Source organism: Thamnophis elegans, chromosome 14 (assembly GCF_009769535.1).
Source record: "Thamnophis elegans isolate rThaEle1 chromosome 14, rThaEle1.pri, whole genome shotgun sequence".
NCBI classification, from domain to species: Eukaryota; Metazoa; Chordata; class Lepidosauria; order Squamata; family Colubridae; genus Thamnophis; species Thamnophis elegans.
In genome coordinates this window covers 18,849,054-18,868,164 of record NC_045554.1, presented here as the reverse complement: position 1 = coordinate 18,868,164, position 19,111 = coordinate 18,849,054, and the positions used below count along the sequence as shown (strand labels likewise).

Here is a 19,111-nt window from a genome sequence, read left to right as displayed (position 1 = left end):
TCAAACTTGGCAGCTTGAAGAAGTGTGGACTTCAACTCCCATAATTCCCTGCTGGCTGGGCAGAGGTGGGCTGCTGCAAGTTTGAACCGGTTCAAGTGAACCGGTAGTTCCGACTAGCGGTTGGGCCCACCCACCCACCCCGGCGCTATTTTTTCCTGTATAATCATGTTTTTGATGCCCTGGGCGCTCTCATATTTTCGGTTCTGGGCGAAACAGCTGTTAGGTTATATGATGCCCACCTCTGTGGCTGGAGAATTCTGGGAGCTGAAGTCCACACACCTTCAAGTTGACATGGTTGAGAAACATTGGGCCAGGACAATGGAATACAGCACTCCCAAAATTCCTCTCTCTCCCTAGTATGCAGAACACCCTTCCCCAAGCTGGTACCTCTGAGAGAGGTGGCCTCAACCTGGCAGAGAACTAAACCTCTGCTCTCATGGCAGAAATCATGTTTGGGAAAATGCTGTCCTCTTACAACCTGCCCTACAACAACCCACGTTGTCATTTCCCTACCCACAACATTGGAGACATGGTGCAAGATGGACAAGTTAACAGCATGAGAGCCCAGCAGGAAGCAAGTCCTAGAAGGGGATCAGGGAAAGTGGCTGTCCAGTCTCCTCTTGAAAGCCTCCAGTGACGGAGCACTCACAACTTCTGAAGGCAAACCGTTCCACTGGTTAATTGTCCTCACCGTTGGGAAATTTCTCCTTGGTTCTAGGTTGGAAGGATCCTCCCCCAACGTTATGCAGACCCAAACCCATTTTTTTTGCATGGCACATTCATGTCTCATTTTGATAAGAAATAAACCCACAAGAGATTAAAAATATAACATCTAAAATATGATAAGCATATGTCTGGGTAACAGATATAATTTTTTGCTTCATTTGTCACAACTAGGAAATCAGCCAAAAGGGAGATCATCTGGAAGGGCTGATAAAATCCATCCCACCCGGAGCACCGCAGAGGCTGCCGGAAAAGTCTGTGCCCTCCAATGCCCAGCACCAACCTGTCCCGGAAGAAGAACTTGATGCCAGCCAGTGCCACCGTCAGGAGGACCGCGAGACGCAGCAGGTTCAGCTTCTGGCTGCGGTGAAGCGCCATCCTGCCAAAGAGAAGGGGAGCAAAAGGAAAATACCAAGGATTGACCAAGAGTCCCACCCGAGGTCAGCTGAGGACCCTGGCACAGAAGCCAACCTTCCCCACCAGGCGCTCTTTACAGATACATCTTGAACTGCAGCTCCCATATGGGCAGGTGCATCACAGCCCACCGAGCGGGAGTTGTAGCTGGCTGGCAAAGTTAAGGAAGGGTGCCATCCTGAAGAGTGACCTACTGGATCTGACCCCTACTGGAGACCTGAGAACTGTGTGGGAGCTTCTCCAGCACTTACTGATTTACTTACTTACACACTTACTTATTTATACTCTGCATTTATTATTTTTACAAATAAGGCAGCAAGCGTATCCAATATATCTTCCTTCTTTTCCACCCACAACAATAATCCCGCGAATTGGGTTGAGAGAGTCACTCGCCCAAGGTCAACCAGCCAGCTTTCGTGGCTAATATGGGAATAGAACTCAAACTCTCCCAGTTTCTAGCTTTCTGCCTTAACCACTGTGCCAGGCGTGTCAAACTCAAGGCCCAAATCCAGCCCACGATGTGGTTGGATCCATTCCGGGGGGCTGTCCTGGTCTACCCAATGAGAAGGGGAAACATACCAGCAGTTTGCGGAGCAGCATCAAGCTGCCATGTCCACACAGTTGGCTATGCCCACTGAGTTGGCCACACCCACCCCAACCCTCTGAGGTCGATCACAGTCCTGACACGGCCCTCAATGAAATGGAGTTTGACACCCCTGCATCAGGGGTGGGTTTCAAAATTTTTTACTACCGGTTCGGTGAGCATGGCTAGAAGGGGAGGCATGTGACTGAATGAGCGTGGCCACTTTGATGTCACTCACGCACACTCAGTCGCATGAAGCCCTCAGCAAGCCATGCCCAACGAAATGGTGGTGAAAAGTTTTGACAGCTGGCTGGAGAATTCTGGGAGTTGAAGTCCACAAGTCTTAAAGTTGCCAAGTTTGAAGACCTCTGATCTAAGTGGAGAGATTGCAGAGGAAGGGATTACAAGAGAATAAATTATGATGGCTGGAGAATTCTGGGAGTTGAAATCCACAAGTCTTAAAGTTGCCAAGTTTGAAGACCTCTGATCTAAGTGGAGAGATTGCAGAGGAAGGGATTACAAGAGAATAAATTATGATGGCTGGAGAATTCTGGGAGTTGAAATCTACAAGTCTTAAAGTTGCCAAGTTTGAAGACCTCTGATGTAGACAGTAATTGAATTATTTTTCGTAATAATTTGCTGCTTAGAATGATAACTTCTGGCCCAACCACTGTCCCTCACACGGGTGGCTTAAGCCTTTCGTCCTGACTTCAGAGCTCAAACTAGCTTAATCCACAGGAAATGGACTCTTAAACGGAAGAGGCAAACTAGAGCCACATGCTACAAAACGCAATTTGGATTGTTAAGGAATCAGCCTTTGCTTTCTCCTGATTTACAAGCAGGGAGCAATTCCAGCCTCCCTTTTTTCCCTCCTTACTCAACCCCATCCTGGGTCAACAGATCTTAGCAATCAAACCACACAACAGAACATAAATCAACAACTGAGCACAAAAGCAAACACAGCTACCGAATCGTAATATCCGGAAGAGCAACGAGAGCCAGGGTGGCAAGTCAAAGCTCAAGATTTGGACCTTGGGTCCAGAGAGACTCAAGCGGGGGGAAGGGGGCTTCAGTACCAGAGCAAGCATAAACTGCGAGATGTACCTGCCAGAGGCTGAGGGAGGGTCTGGCTGTTCAGCGTTCACCATGCCTTTCCTAGCCAGGTTGTGCCCGAGCAATGCCTGGTGTTAAAACAGCTGCCAGTTGCAGCAGCCTGTGCCCTCCTTCTCTGACGATTTCCTGACCCGGGCAACTCTTCCTGCTTTGCCTCATGAACTTTGCCAGCGTCAGAGACTTCATTGCCTCTGAATCCAGAGCATGCCAAAGTTTCCCATTGTTTGCTGGATTTATCAGCTTATCTACGTAGTTAGGCAAAACAGTGACCTTTTTAAAATCAATTTCGTTGTATACATGATATACAATGACAATAAAGGCCCGGGATGGCAAACCTATGGAACGTGTGCCAGAGGTGGCATGCAGAGCCCTCTCTGTGGGCATACACTGTCGCCAGCTGTTCTTACGGGTTCTGGTGCTCCGGCACGCATGTGCACGCTCCAGTTTTGGCACTCAGTGCTGAAAAGGTTAACCATCACTGTGCTATACCATAAAGCAGAGATCTTCAAACTTGGCAACTTTAAGACTTGTGGAGCTGGCTGGAGAATTCTGGGAGTTGAAATCAAGTCTTAAAGTTGCCAAGTTTGTGGACCCCTGCTATAAAAGATTATTTAGTCACATTCTCCATTGTTTATAGTTTATTCTCAGGCTTGGATGGCAGGCCAGTCAGTCAATCCAACCAATTGATCAATATTAAATCAATCTCCATTATATACATTCTCCAAGACATGAAGCTTCAGGTCGCGAAAACTTCTTTTCCACAAAGGACCAATGCAATTGGATTATATGATTATAGAAATATTATGCTATAATGAAAAATAGCAGTAACGTTTCTATGATCATACCATCCCGTTGCATTTGTCCATTTGGGGAGGAAAAGAGCACATGAGGAAACTCTCGGGAAAACATGAGCTTAGCCATTCTTCTGGAGGGGAATGCGACATAAAAATCCTTTTCTTCCAATCCTGAAACTGAAGTGACCCCCTGTGAGCAAGAACTTCCTCGGTGCAAAGTGAGGCTACATCCAATTTAAACCTAGTTAATATTCCAAAAAACCCGGAAGTGCCAGGTTCTGGATGTCCCAGTAATACAGGAACCAATCATGTGCACAAAACAAAACATAGGTTTGCTTTCAAATCCCCAAATAAAAACTGCATCCTGGAACTTCTGCCAAATAATTTCAGACAAAGGTCTGGCAGAAGAAAATGTCAGAAGATTTGGATTTGGGCTGGAACGAAATCTTGGGAGGAATCCGAGAGTGATTTTAAGGGTTGAGTAGCTTTAGGTTGCATAGGACTGTTGTTTTGCTGTTGACTGTGTAGTATAGTATTTCTCAGCCTTAGCAACTAGAAGAGAACAGTAGTACTTAAGACTTATCCACCATGCCATAAAACTTTATAGCAGTCTCTGAACGGTTTACAAGGGACGTCAAACTCAAGACCCTGGAGCCGGATAAGGTCCACAGGGGGCTTAGATCTGGCCAGTGGGGCCACCCTGTAAATAGCAAAGCACCAGCCCATGTGTCTCTGCCAGAAAAAATGGAGTTCACAGTCCAATTTTCACTGGCAGAGGGTTATTTTAGCTGGCAGAGGGTTGAAGGCGGCTGTTGCAGCCGAAAACAGTGCTTGGGAGCCCATTTTCACTGGCAGAACGCTCAAGACACCACTGGTGCCCCCAACATGAGTAACATTGAGCTGGCCATGCCCACTCTGGCCATGCCCACCCCAGCCCCCAGAGGTTAAACACAACCCTGATGCGTCCCTCAATGAAATCGAGTTTGACATCCCTGGTTTACAATGTCACCCATTATCCACAACAATCTGGCTCCTCATTTTACTGACCTCGGAAGGATGGGTCAAGCCTGAAGAGGTCAGGATCAAACGCCAGGCTATGGGCAGAGTCAGCATGCAATGCTGCATTCTAACCACTGCGCTATCACGCCCCTTAACCATGTTGGCTGGGGAATTCTGGGAGTTGAAATCCACCCATCTTGCCAAGGCTGAAAAACACCACGAGAGTGTAGACATGCTTGCAAACACAATACCTGCCTAGCATGATTTCCATCAATTCCCAGACTCTGCTGGGCATCTTTTTTTGCTTACCTTTGAGCCAACCAGCTGGATACAAGAGGCAGCACCTAAAGCTTGGGGTTTTTTTGCACATGTGGGCTCTCCAGTAGTAATCAGAGGAGGACAAACAAGTTGAACCAGCAATGAAAAACGATGGCTGAGCTGTCAAGCTACCATAAACATTTAGGAGGATACAGAGGATGACTAATCGAAGGGCACTTTTTTCTGTGGTCCATCAAGGGTTTGTCATTTCTTTTATTAAATGTGCTCATGTCACTGTTTGCTTCTCATGGGCCAGAGAAAAGGTAAACTTCATAGGTGCCTTGGGCCAAGGCCAAGCTTGCCAAGATGAAAATAATGTTTTTGTCTTGTTCACCAATGGGCTCAAGGAAGTTAGTCTTTTGCATGTGTATCACTAGCCAGGCAAGGTGATCAGGTTTTGCTAATCCTGAAATATGAAGAAAAGAGGAAGTTCCTGCTTTGCCACAGCTATGCAGGAAGGAAGAAATATCTCAATCAAGGTGGATGATGACAGCTTAAGCTAACTCTTGAAGCAGCTGGGAGCTATTTGCATAAAATCACAGACTTAGAAGGGATCTCAAAGATCACTGAGTCTACACCTTCCTTTGTATGTTTTGGACAGGCAGCTCTGTTTGAAGACTGCCCGCAACAGAGGGGGACCACATAACAGATTAACAGGGTTGGAAGGGACCTTGTAGGTCATCTAGTCCAAACCCCCATCCAAGCAGGAGACCCTACACCCTTTCTGACAGATGACAGTCCAGTCTCTTCTTGAAAGCCTCCAGGGATGAAGCTCCCACAACTTCCGAGGGCAACTTCTGTTCCATGGGTCGATCGTTCTCACTGTCAGGAAATTTCTCCTTATATCCTGAATCTCTCCTTGGTCAGTTTCCATCCATTATTCCTTGTCTGGCCCTTAGGTGCCTTGGAAAATAGCTTGACCTTCTCCTCTCTGTGGGCATGGGGCAGCCTATCACTACACCCATTGAAAGTGGTCCCTGTCAGGAAATCCTTTCCATTGTTTCAATGAACTAGTCCTTTCCCTGCGATTTCAGTCTCGGGGTGGCATGTGGGCCAGCAAAGGGCTTGCTGTTTATTGGAACTGGAGTTAAACTGGTGAAGGACATTTGCACCCTGTTGATATGACTGTTCCCTCTTCATTGCTTTGGCAGAGAGCAAAGCCCTGAAGACACCCGACGAAATTCAGCCCTGAGTTCCATAAGTGTCTCAGAAGGTCGGGGCAGCTACCCCCACCCCCTATCTCTACCTGCCGTCTTTTTTTTGTGATTTTGATTTGTGATTTTATTAATATTTGTAGGCCGCCCTTTTCCCTGAGGGGACTCAGGGCGGCTCACATAAAATCGGGAAGGGGAATACAGACATTAAGATAAGACATATAATAAAATAGTAGACAACATACATTCATCATTCGGGAGGGGAACTATCCTTGTCCCCAGGCCTGACGGGCGAGCCAGTTCTTCAAGGCTGTGCGGAAGGCCTGGACGGTGGCGAGGGTGCGAATCTCTACGGGGAGCTCGTTCCAAAGGGTCGGGGCTACTACTGAGAAGGCCCTCCTCCTTGTAGTTGCCAGCCGACACTGGCTGGCCGATGGTATACGGAGGAGGCCTAATCTATGTGATCTTATTGGTCGGAGGGATGTAATTGGCAGAAGGCGGTCTCTCAAGTATCCAGATCCACTGCCATGTAGGGCTTTATGGGTGACTAATAGCACCTTGAAGCGCATCCGGAGATCGACAGGTAGCCAGCGCAGCTCGCGGAGGATAGGTGTTATGCGGGTGAACCGAGGTGCACCCACAATCACTCGCGCGGCTGCATTCTGTACTAGCTGAAGTCGCCGGATGCTCTTCAAGGGCAGCCCCATGTAGAGCACGTTGCAGTATTCCAGCCTAGAGGTCACAAGGGCCCGGGTGACTGTTGTGAGAGCCTCCCGATTCAGGTAGGGTCGCAACTGGCGCACCAGGCGAACCTGGGCGAATGCCCCCCTGGTCACAGCCATTAAATGGTGGTCAAACGATAGCTGTGAATCCAGGAGGACTCCCAAGTTGCGAACCCTCTCTGAGGGGTGTAAAATTTGACCCCCCAGCCTGAGTGATGGAATATTGGTCGAATCTCTGGGAGGGAAACACAACAGCCACTCGGTCTTTTCTGGGTTGAGCACGAGCTTGTTAACCCTCATCCAGTCCATAACAGCTTCGAGGCCGCGGTTCATCACGTCTGCCGCTTCATTGAGTTGGCACGGGGCGGACAGATACAGTTGAGTATCGTCCGCATATTGATGGTATCTAATCCCGTGCCTGCGAATGATCTCACCCAGCGGTTTCATGTAGATGTTAAATAGTAGGGGGGATAAGACCGAGCCCTGAGGCACCCCATAAGTTAGGGGCCTAGGGGACGATCTCTGCCCCCCCACTAACACCGACTGCGACCTGTCCGAGAGGTAGGAGGAGAACCACCGCAACACGGCGCCTCCCACTCCCACCTCCCGCAGTCGTCGCAGAAGGATACCATGGTCGATGGTATCGAAAGCCGCTGAGAGGTCGAGGAGAACCAGGATGGAGGAATGTCCTCCATCTCTGGCCCTCCAGAGATCATCGGTCAATGCGACCAAAGCGGTTTCTGTGCTGTAACCGGGTCTGAAGCCTGACTGGAAGGGGTCTAGATAGTTTGCTTCCTCCAAGGACCGCTGGAGCTGGAAGGCCACCACCTTCTCAACAACCTTCCCCAAAAAGGGGAGGTTGGAGACTGGACGATAATTATTAAGGATAGCTGGATCCAAAGATGGCTTCTTCAGGAGGGGTCTCACCACCGCCGCTTTCAGTGCGGCGGGGAAGTTCCCCTCCCGAAGTGAGGCGGTGACAACCGCCTGGATCCAGCCTCGTGTCACCTCACTGCAGTTAGAAACTAACCATGAGGGACACGGATCCAGTACACAGGTGGAGGTACTTACAGCCCTCATGGCCTTGTCCACATCCCCGGGGGTAACGTCTTGAAACTCAACCCAGAGTTGTTCAAATTGATCCTCCTGTGCCTCGGCTGGAGCTGCAGGGGTGGAGTCCAAGTCCGACCGAAACCGAGCAATTTTGTCCGCTAAGAATTGGGCATACTCTTCGGCTCTGCCCTGCAAGGGTTCCCCCGCTTCCCTTTTGTTCAGTAGGGAGCGGGTTATCCTAAACAGGGCGGCCGGGCGGGACTCAGCGGACGCAACCAAGGTGGCTATATGGGATCTTTTTGCAGCCCTAAGTGCCCTGGTGTATTCCTTGGTGCAGGTGGTTACCATTGCTCGGTTCGCTTCGGACTTATCGGACCTCCAACGGTGCTCTAGGCATCTCCTCCGGCGCTTCATCTCCCGGAGTTCCTCGGTGAACCAAGGAGGTCTCCGGGATCCGCTGCCTCGGAGGGGCCGCAGTGGCGCAATCCGGTCGAGGGTCTCCGATGCTGCCGAGTGCCACGCAGCAACCAGAGTCTCCACCGGACTGTGGGCGAAAGTGTCAGGAATAACCCCAAGCTCTGTCTGGAACCTTGACGGTTCCATAAGACGCCTGGGGCGGAACCACCTGGTCGGTTCCTCCTCCCTACAGTGGGGGTTTGGTCTCCGAAAGTCGAGCCTCAGTAGGCAGTGGTCTGACCACGACAGGGGTATGATGTCGTTCCCCCTCAGACCAAGATCACAAATCCACTGCTCCGAGAGAAATACAAGGTCAAGCATGTGTCCCGCCGAATGGGTTGGGCCTCGAATTACTTGGGTCAAGCCCATGGCTGTCATGGAAGCCATGAACTCCTGCGCCCCCTCCGAGTTTTCACCGAGCGACGGCAAATTAAAGTCCCCCAGGACCATCAACCTAGGGAACTCAACTGCCAGCTCGGCTACCGACTCGAGGAGCGAGGGGAGGGCTGCTGCAACGCTGTTGGGAGGCAGGTACGTTAACAGCAGACCCACTTGACCCTTGAGGTCCAACTTTAACAGCAAAGACTCACACCCGACAATCTCCGGAGCAGGGACCCTACGAGGAACTAACGACTCTCGGATAACAGCGGCCACACCCCCACCCCTTCCCTGGGCTCTCGGCTGGTGTAGCACCTGAAATCCTTCTGGGCACAGTTCTACAAGGGGGACTCCTCCCTCTGGGCCCAGCCAGGTCTCAGTAATACATGCCAGGTCTGCCCTCTCGTCTAAAATTAAGTCCCGGACGAGAGGAGCTTTATGTACAACAGACCTGGCATTTAGCGACAACAGCCTGAGACCAGGGTCCTGACTGCTTACGCCATCTGGTCTCGGAGTGGGACTCCCAGGGCCGGAAGGAGGGATCTCTGTAATGTAGCGAGCCCTCCTTCCCCGGTAATGGCCTGCCCTAAAGTCCCCGCCATATCTGCCTCTCCCTGTTACGACCGTAATACCCCGACCCTCTCCCGTGTCTCTAGTCCCCTCAACCACCCCCGTGGCCCCTTCCTGTCTTCACAGGAAATCTGTCCAAGGCAGTTGGTGGGTATCTGGGCAGCTGGAGCAGCAGGTGGATCAACTCAAATAATTATAAGACGGGAGGGGGGGGAAGAACCTTGGAGGTCTTCTAGTCCAACCCCCTGTTCCAGGCAGAAATCCTTACAGTATCCTGGACCAATCTTTCCTTGGAAACCTGAAGTGATGGAGCACCCACAACTATGGGAGACAAATTGTTCCTCTGGTGAATCATTCTCACTGCCAGGAAATTCCTCCTCCTTTCCAAGTTGAATCCTCCTCTGAGGAGTTTCCACCCCTTGCCTCTTGTCCTACCTTCAGATGCTGTGGAGAATAAATCGACCTCCTCTTCCCTGTGACAGCCCTTCAAGTATTGGAAGATGCCAACCCTCTGGTTAAAGGGAGGCTCTCAAGTGCCTGGGAGAGCTGCGTTGGTGCCTAGGAAAGGCAGTGCTTCAACAGATTAACAGAGTTGGAAGGGACCTTGTAGATCATCTAGAGTCCAACTTGCCCCCCCCCCCAAGCAAGAGACTCTACACCATTTCTGACAAATGGCAGGCTAACCTCTTCTTGATATCCTCAAGTGATGATGCTACGACTTCTGAAGGCAACTTCTGTTCCATTGGTTGATTGCTCTCACTGTCAAAAAATTCCTCCTTATTTCCAGGTAGAATCTCTCTTTGTTCAGTTTCCATCCATTATTCCTTGTCCGGCTTTCAGGTGCTTTGGAAAATAGCTTGACCCCCTCCTCTCTGTGGCAGCCCCTCAAATATTGGAAGATGCTATCATGTCTCCCCTTGTCCTTCTCTCCACTAAACTACCTGTGCCCAGTTCCTGCAACCGTTCAGCCTTACATTTCAGCCTCCAGTCTGTCTGTTCTTCTCTGCCCTCTTTCTAGAGTCTCAACATCTTTTTTATAGTCTGGTGACCAAAACTGGATGCTGTACTCTAGGTTTGGCCTTACTGCAACACCAAGTTCCTGCATCCTTTCAGGTCCTGCTTCCAGGTCTCCGGACCCCCTCTTCAAGCGGAATGGCCAGGAGATGAACCAGCCCAGAAACACCTCATTCAGGGGCCCTTCAGCCATGCATTGCAGGGCCCATGACTCATTCCTGTCCCTCTGAACTTTGCCCACTTGGCCCCTTGCAGTGAGGGGGGGGGAAGAGAGGGGTCTTCCATGAAGCTGAGCATATGGTGCTCAATGCCAGCCCAGACGGTGACCACATGCGTGACCCGTCAAAACCGCGGAGGACAAAATCGTGCTTGACGAAAGCGCGCATTTGACGTTATCACAGCGCGACGAAAAAAATTAAAAATTGAAATAAAATTAAAATTAAAGCAAGCCGATTCACATAAAAGTAAGGGTTAGGTTTAGGGTTAGGGTTAGGTTAAGGGTTAGGGTTAGGTTTAGAGCATTAGGGTTACGTTTAGCATTAAGGGTTAGCGTTAGGTTTAGTGTTAGGTTAAGGGTTACGTTTAGGGTTAGATTTAGGGTTAGGTTAAGGGTTAGGTTTAGGGTTAGGTTTAGGGTTAGGTTTGGGGGGGTTAGGGTAAGGTTTTTGCTTTATTTTTACATTTTTTGATCACAGCGCGATGTTTTCGTCGCGCTGTGATGACGTCAAATGCGCGCTTTCGTCGAGCGCGATTTTGTCCTCTGCGGTTTTGTGGTGGAACCGACCACATGTACCCAAAGGGGAGCAGGTACATAACACCAAGCCAATTCATGATGTCTGACTGACACAATGCACTACAACTTGCACATCAAAGTGGCTGGGTGGGAACAGCATTCTAAACCGAAGACAAACAAGCTACATGATGTCTTAGTCCTTAACTTGCAAGCATTCATTTAGTGACTGTTCAAAGTTACAACGGCCCTGAATAAAATGACTTATGACTGGTCCTCACAGTTATGAAGGTTACCCCCTCCCCACAGTCACTGATGATCAAAATCGGGCACTGGGCAATTGGCATATATTTTGGGTGGTTGCAGCCTCCTGAGATCACATGACTGCCATTGGCCAGTTTCCAACAAGCAAACTCTAATGGGGGAAGCTGGGTTCACTCAGTGACCACGTGATTCACTTAAAAGCTGAAGAGACTCAGTTAATAACCGTCAGCCACAACAGTCATGGCAAAAAGGTTGTAAAATGACTTAACAACTGTCTGACTTAGCAACATAAATCTGGAGCCCTGTTATGGCCATCCGTTCAAGCAGGTAGCCAGTCTGTGAAGCAAAGACTTCGTCTCTGCCACATACTCAGAAGAGGCTGAAGTGGGACTGGGAAGAGTTGGGCTCGGGCCTGCTAGGGCAACCTGCTACTTGCCTCTCTCAGTCTCTTGCGTGAACCTGGCAAAACGCTGATTTGCCTGCAATTTGGCAGTTTGAATCTCACCAGGCTCAAGGTTGACTCAGCCTTCCATCCTTCCAAGGTGGGTAAAATGAGGACCCAGATTGTTGGGGACAAGAGGCTGACTCTGTAAACCGCTCAGAGGGGGCTGGAAAGCCCTGTGGAGCAATATATAAGTCTGAGTACTATTGCTATTTGTTTATTTGGGTAGCCATGATACTTAAACAGGTTTTGTTAAGCAAGCTTAGCACGTTTAGTGTTGAGCCACATAGGGCATAGAATCACCCGAAAGGGACTGGAAGGGACCCCAGAGGTCTTGTAGTCCAACCCCCAGCTGAAGGCAGGAGAACTTATATACCATCCCAATAAAAAAGGTTGTCCAGCCTATTTTTGAAAAATGCCAGTGACCGAGCCCCTGTTATGCCCCCTACCTGAATAAGGCAGACCGTCTGTTAAATCAGACCTAAACCCAGCAGAAATTACCCCGAACCATGTTCCCAGTGATCCTCCCCCAGGCCCAGCCTTGCAGCCTCCAAAGCCATTCCCACCATCTCCATGCATCATGAACCCTGGGCAGAAGCAGCCAACGAATGGCAGGTGCACACATCCTAGGCCCACATTGGGGCGCCTTCCCCTCCCTCGGGCAGGGCTTCTGCTCGGCCAAGGGGAAAAGAGGCTGAAAGAGGGAAGAAAACAAGGCTTCCCCGAGGGAGGCGCAGAACTGGCTCCAATACCGCATGCCTAGCCCACCACCCCAGAGCGGCTAAGGCCGGCTCGGGAGCTGCTGGTTTCGCTAGGCAAAAGGCATCAGCTCTCGGGTTCACCGGTGGAGCAGGTGGGCGATGGGGATACTGAACTTCCGACCTAGAAGGGAGGGGGGGGGAGCCGCGCCTCTTGCGCCTCCTAGGAGACCTTGGAAGGGCTCAGGAAAACCGAAGCCCCCGGGGGAATCCGCAGGGGCGGCCCTTTCGGCGCACGCCGCCCCGACAGCCCCACCCCAAGAAGCCGCCTCCAAGGGAGAGAGCTCAGGTGCCCTCCCACCCCGGCGCTGCCCAGAGGGCGCAGGGAAGGGAGGGGGCTGCGTTCGGGGATGCCGAGCCGCGGGCATCTCCCGAAAGGACACCCCTCCCAGTTCCAGCAACCACCTCCCGGGCTGCTCACCTGCAGCCGTCCGGGGAGCCGTCACCAGGGAACAGCCTCGCCGGCCAACGCGCCCCAGGATCGCTAGCAGGGAGCCCGGGGGCGCCTCACGCCACGCATAACGGCAGCTCCAGAAAGAGGAGGAGGAGGAGGAGGAGGAGGAAGAGGAGGAGGCGGGTGCCAAGCCTCTGCGCCGGTTCGCCTCCGGGGATTACGCTGCCCCCGCCTTCAGACCCGTTAGAAGATTGGATCGCCCCCGCCCCCGCCCCAGGGTCTCCGCGCAGTTGCCAGGTTCTCCCCCCCGGCCCGGCGCTTCTCCCCCTCCTCTCTTGCTTTTGCGGGCGCGACCCCCGGGTGCCCCATTGGCCAGCCTGCCAGTCCCCCTCGGGAGGGCCCGTCCCGCCAAGCGGCGCCTCTGCGAATCCGCCGCCGCCTCTGCAGCCCTACCTGAACCGGTGCAGGTGCAGCTCCGCTCCCGGCTGGATCGGCGCTGCGGCGGGAGTCGGCTGGAGGGCGGAGCAGGCAGGCAGGCAGAAGCAGCCCCCGCCCCGCCCTGGAAGGCGGCACGAAGAGCCGCTACTCCGGCAGAGTCCGCGCCCCCGGCTGGACTGGCCCGCAACAGGAGGAGGAGGAGGCGCGGGCTGGCTCGGTGGAGCCTCCCCGTCCAGCGGAAGCCTACCTCCCGTGCGCAGCCCCCGAGCTCGGCCTCTCCCCGGCTGAGATCAAAGCCCTCGGCCACGGGGAACGGTCCCTCCTGCCTTCCTCCTCGTTGGGCCAAAGCCCCCCGGGCCCCCGGGCTCGCCCCACCGACTCCAGCCGGTCGCAGCGCAGGATCGGGGCCAGCGGGCTGCTCCCAAGGCTGAGCCAGTCCAGGGAATTCCACGCGGGATGGATTGGTTCGCAGGTCCAGACCGTCCTCCCCCGCGAAATGGACGCGGGGCTGCTGCACCCCACGCGGGGCCACGGGACCCCCTTCCGATTTGCCCGGCCTCTTCTAGCCAGTTCGGTTCCTACGCGGGTGCGAGGGTATTTTATGATATGTTTACAGTATTATAAATATATAGATGCCTAAAAGCGTTTTAAGCAACTAGGAAATGGAATTGAAAAGCAACCCAAGGCGATGCTTTAAATAGCACGTTTTCTCCTTCCCTTCCATGTTCCCAATCGATACTCAGGTTATTTGCATTTTTCTTTGAAGGTGAATGTTATCCATTAAATCTTTCCTGGCTGGGGAATTCTGGGAATTGGAGTCCACAAGGTTGGGGACCCTTACATTAAATCATTGCCTCTTTTCCTTGTGTCTCCTGTGTCTTTTTCTTAGAAGCTTCTTTGGAATTGTTTCAACTTGCCAATGCAAGAGGCCACTCAGGCTTAACCACTTGAGCTTAACTTGGTTAAACTCCTGTTACCAAAATACACAGTCAGGTTTGTCATTGCTGCATTTTTTTTCCTGATTTTGCTCGGTCAGTCTGGTGTTATGGGCAAGGATTTACTTTTTCAATATTGGGAAAAATTTGTTCTTACCACTACATGTATCTTGGTAAGCTGATTGTTTCAGGAAAACCCTGACTGGTGTGTTTGTGTGTGTGTGTGTGTGTGCACGCGCACACACACATACACACACACAGGGTTTTTCTGAATTCATTTTGTCTATGACCTCTAGAAGGAAGGTTCATTCCAAATTGTCAAAGCTAAAACTACAATCATTGCCTTTTTATTATTAATGCTCTAGCATAAACCGAGGTGGAGCCAAGGTGGCGCAGTGGTTAAATGCAGCACTGCAGGCTACTGCTAGATCAGCAGTTCAGCGGTTCAAATATCACCGGCTCAGGGTTGACTCAGCCTTCCATCCTTCCGAGGTGGGTAAAATGAGGACCCAGATTGTTGGGGGCAATATGCTGACTCTCTGTAAACCGCTTAGAGAGGGCTGAAAGCCCTATGAAGCGGTATATAAGTCTACTGCTATTGCTATAAACCTGCAGTTGCCTTGCATCTTTCTCGGTTTGATATTATGTACAATTTCAGAAATACTATGCTCAGCTAACACCGTAGTAAAACTTTTGACAGAGATAAGGGGTTAAGAAATATGAAATATAGATAAATTTATTTGTTATATTTTTTTTGTTTATTTGTAAATTTAGTTGTTATGTCAATTATTTTCAGTTGGGGGTTAGGGTTAGGAAGAAGGCTAATTTACAGATTGATTTCAAGGCAGCCTACAGGCTGGGATTGCCTTAACTGGCCTGATGGATGATCCCTGGGAATTGCCAAGGAAAGCATGACTCTGCTGATTGTCCTAGACTTCTCTGCTTCTTTTGATGCTACTGACTTGGAAACAGGAGACAGGTGATGCAGCAGTTCCATTGGATTGCAGAGAAGAGCAACAAGGATGATTAGAGGGCTGGAGGCTAAACACATGAAGGTTGTTTACAGGAACTGGGTATATCTCATCTAGTGAAAAGAAGGACAAGACAAAGGGGTCAACCTATTTTCCAAAGCACCAGAAGGCAAAACAAGAAAAATGGATGGAAACTAACCAAGGAGAGAAGCAACCTGGAACTAAGGAGAAATTTCCTAATGGTGAGAGCAATCAATCAATGAGAAGCTGTGGGTGCTCCACAACTGAAGGCTTTTGAAGAGAGGCTGTAATTTGTCTGTAGTGGTCTAGGGGCTCCTGCTCAAGCAGGAGGTTGGACTAGAAGACCACCGAGATCCCTATCAACACTGTTATGCTATCTTCTATGATCTCTCAGGAATTACTTGGAGATGCAGCCCAAGAACGACATAGAAAGAACCAGCCACAGTTCAGTCCTTTCTTTGGTCGCACTAAGAGACAGAATCCTGCCAGATGAAAACTTTCTTACGGGTAGTCCTCACTTAATGACCAGTGACTGTTCAAAGTTACAATGGACAACACCTCCCCCCCACCCCCAAGGCTACTTATGACCTGGTTCTGAACACCTAGGTCTGGGTTACATGACACATTTCAGTTGCCTGGCACCTGGCTGAACATTGATTGCGATTCATATAACATTATCCACCCCATATTGTTTTATCAAGAAGTAGGCTGTGATCTACTTGGTCAAATGCCTTACTGAATTCAGTACCTCGGGACAGGACAAGAAGCAATGGATGAAATATCTTACCAGAGGGAGATCCAATTTGGAAATGAGGAGGAATTTCCCAAGAGTAAGAAGGATTAATCCACAGAACAACTCGCCTCCCAGAGTTGTGGGTACACACCATCTCTGGAGATTTTCAAGAGACTGGACAACCATTTGTGCAGGATGGAATAAGGATTCCTGCTGTAGGAAGTTAAAACCCACCCCTCTTGCTAGAAAAATGAAATATCCTGGGAAATATTAAGAAGGCAGAATATTATACTTCCCTGGATAAGAAATGGAGAAACACGTTTTAGGCAGGAAACAGAATCACTCGTAATAGCCCCCACCTTTGTCGATGGGCCATTAAAATGCCCCAGTCTATTCTACATAACAAAGATCCCCCTTCCGCCCCAGGGTGATGGGATTAAGGCATGATAGTATTAGCCCTTTACCTATCTCAGCACAGGGCATCTGGGAACACAACCAAGCTTGGGACTCAAAAGACACACAACCTACAAAGTTAGCTAAGACACCACAACCTCTGTGAGTCTGACAACCAATCAGAATACATTTCTTACACAGGAACAGGAAACAAAGCGGTGGGGCCAAACAGAGAGTATAAAAAACTCAGGAACTTTCAGCAACCCCCCTTTCCCTTTCTTAACCTTCTTCACCCAACATCCTAAAGCATGTGACCCTGTCCATCATTAAACCATCTTTCCAAGCAGTCTTCATGTTTCCAATGTCTTTTTCCCCGCTTGGGACTGAACCAGAAGGACATTTCTTCCAACACTGCCTTAAGCAGGAACTAGAAGACCTCCAAAGTCCTTCCAGCCCCACGACTCTATAATTCAAATATTAAAGCCTTCACCTTTCTGACTTCAACCGATAAGGCTGCTAATTAAGTATGCAAACTTTCTGGCTAATTTATCTGCAACAGGAACAAGAAGTTAGCAGAGAAACAATTGCTGGCCGGGTACCAAGTCCCTTGATAAGGCTTATCACCAATGAGGCAATGGCAGCCTTCCAGGAATGTTAGGGCAAGGATATGAGGCCCAAGAATGAAGGTTTTTCAAAAACACGGTGTTTATCCAGAGCAAGGGTGTCCAAACTTGGGAACTTTAAGACTTGTGGACTTCAACTCCCAGAATTCCCTGGGATTAAAGTTCCCAAGTTTGGACACCCCTGCTCTGGATAAACCAAGCTATATCAGTCCTACATGAGGGCTCTTAGGATGCACAGGGCAACAGATCTGTTTCTTGTTGGTTTGAGGATACATGACTTCACTTTCTCTGTGGTCAGAATAGAGGCTGCAGGGTAATGTATGCATGCAAAGAGGGCCATTCCAGTTGTGGGATTCAAAAATATTTACTACCAGTTCTGTGGCTGTGGCTTGGTGAGCCTGGCAGGGGAAGGATACTGTAAAATCCCCCTTCCCTCCTGATCAGCTGGGACTCGGGAGCAGAGAATAGATGGGGTTGGGGCCAGCCAGAGGTGGTATTTACCGAACTATTCAAAATTTCCGCTACCGGTTCTCCAGAACTGGTCAGAACCTGCTGAATGCCACCTCTGGTTTTCATGTTTTCCCTCCTTGCTGTTCAGAGCTAGTTATAGGTCACAGGCTGTGTGAAGGTGGATGAAAGCACTCAGTGGCTCCAATCTAGGAAATAGGAAGGAGGACAAACACCTTGGAGGACCATAACAAGATTCCAGAAAACCCAGAAAGTTGGAATAATGTAGAGTAGCTGCAAGACACAGCTCCACAATGACAAAGCTGCAGCTCTCTATTTGTGTAGGAAAAATATTACCCAGCATCGCATGGCAATGAGATGGTCATTTGGACAGGATATAAATTTAATAGATAGATAGATAGATAGATAGATAGATAGATAGATAGATAGATAGATAGATAGATAGATAGATAGATAGATAATTTTAAAAAAAACAAAGGCATTTGCCTGTTGAAGTGACTGCACTGGATAGACTGCATGTGGAAAAGATCTGGATATCATTCTGAATCCCAAGGTACATTGGAGCCAAACGAGGGATTCAACTGCAAAATAAACATTTAACCTGTGATCCTTGACCACATCAAAAGAAGTATAGAGTTGCTTCTTGCTATTCTGCGCTGGTCAGACTTAGAACATAGAGTAAGTTCTCAGGTGGTCCTCAGTTGGAGGCTGGATGGTCAATTATGCCAGTACATTACAAGAAAGGATTGTTTTATCTAGATGATCTCAAGGTATTTTCCATCCCAATACTCTGAATGTTATTAACAAACTGCTGCATGAGTTGATTACAAGGTGAACATTCTCTGATTACTTTCAGAGGACTGAGAAACTTTGCTGATCAAGATGTTTAATCCCCACCAAGCAAAGGTGAGTGAGTTACGATTAAGAGGATAAGAGGTCATCTTGGCCACAACATCCCAAGGATCCAGACTGCATGGCTGGGACGATCAAGGGACAAAACACACACTGAAGTCCAACACAAGGCAAATGTGATAGCAGACCTTAAACCACTGCCTAGGGCTGTCTTAACAGCATTATGGACCCTGGACAAAGCTTGATACTGGGGCCCTTATGACAACTACTTCATAGGAATAAAAATGCAGTAAAATGTAATAAATACGTTACAGTGTTTGTATGATACAAGATGGATTGAAGAGTTAACATATTCTTCATGAGTATGGGTCCCCTATGCTCCTGGGGCCCACAGGTAAGTGCCCATCAGGCCCATGCTTTAAGACAGCCCTGCGCACTACCCACTTCTGAGTCTTGCCATCCAGGAAGGACAGTGACAAACTACAGACAGCCAGAGGAGACCCAGGAGAGCAATGAGCAGCCTGGAAGGAAAGATCCTGAGAACAGTTAGAGGCTTTGGTAGTCTGGGAGAAGCCAGAAGAGCTGTTTCTCAGCACCTGTGGAAGCCAGGTCCAACAGGGGGCTGGACTAGAAGACCTCCAAGGTCCCTTGTAGCTCATTTATGCATTCAAGTCTTAAAGTTCCCCTCGGAACAAGAAATAATAAATAAGATACTGATGTGCACAGAGATGGACAGGCTGACTCTAGAGCTCAAAGACAAAGATGAGACAGAGTATCCCGAAAACTGGGACAAATGGT

At 49.7% G+C, this 19,111-nt stretch overlaps 1 protein-coding gene across 6 annotated transcripts in view; it reads right to left on the bottom strand.

Moving 5' to 3' along the window:
- The window catches only part of LOC116518031 (hexosaminidase D-like), a 47,274-nt gene that overhangs the window by 27,211 nt on the left and 952 nt on the right, over nucleotides 1-19,111 (bottom strand). The window contains exons 1-2 of one of the 6 annotated variants that reach the window (XM_032231252.1): nucleotides 13,333-13,493; nucleotides 1,007-1,102 (exon numbers count right to left, since the gene is read on the bottom strand). In XM_032231252.1, coding sequence (XP_032087143.1) covers nucleotides 1,007-1,101 — 95 coding nt within the window. In that variant the 5' untranslated portion in view covers nucleotide 1,102; nucleotides 13,333-13,493. Of the gene's footprint in view, nucleotides 1-1,006; nucleotides 1,103-2,824; nucleotides 3,123-12,906; nucleotides 13,078-13,332; nucleotides 13,494-19,111 lie in introns of those variants that run through there. The other 5 variants (XM_032231254.1, XM_032231255.1, XM_032231257.1 and 2 more) reach the window with 5 other exon arrangements.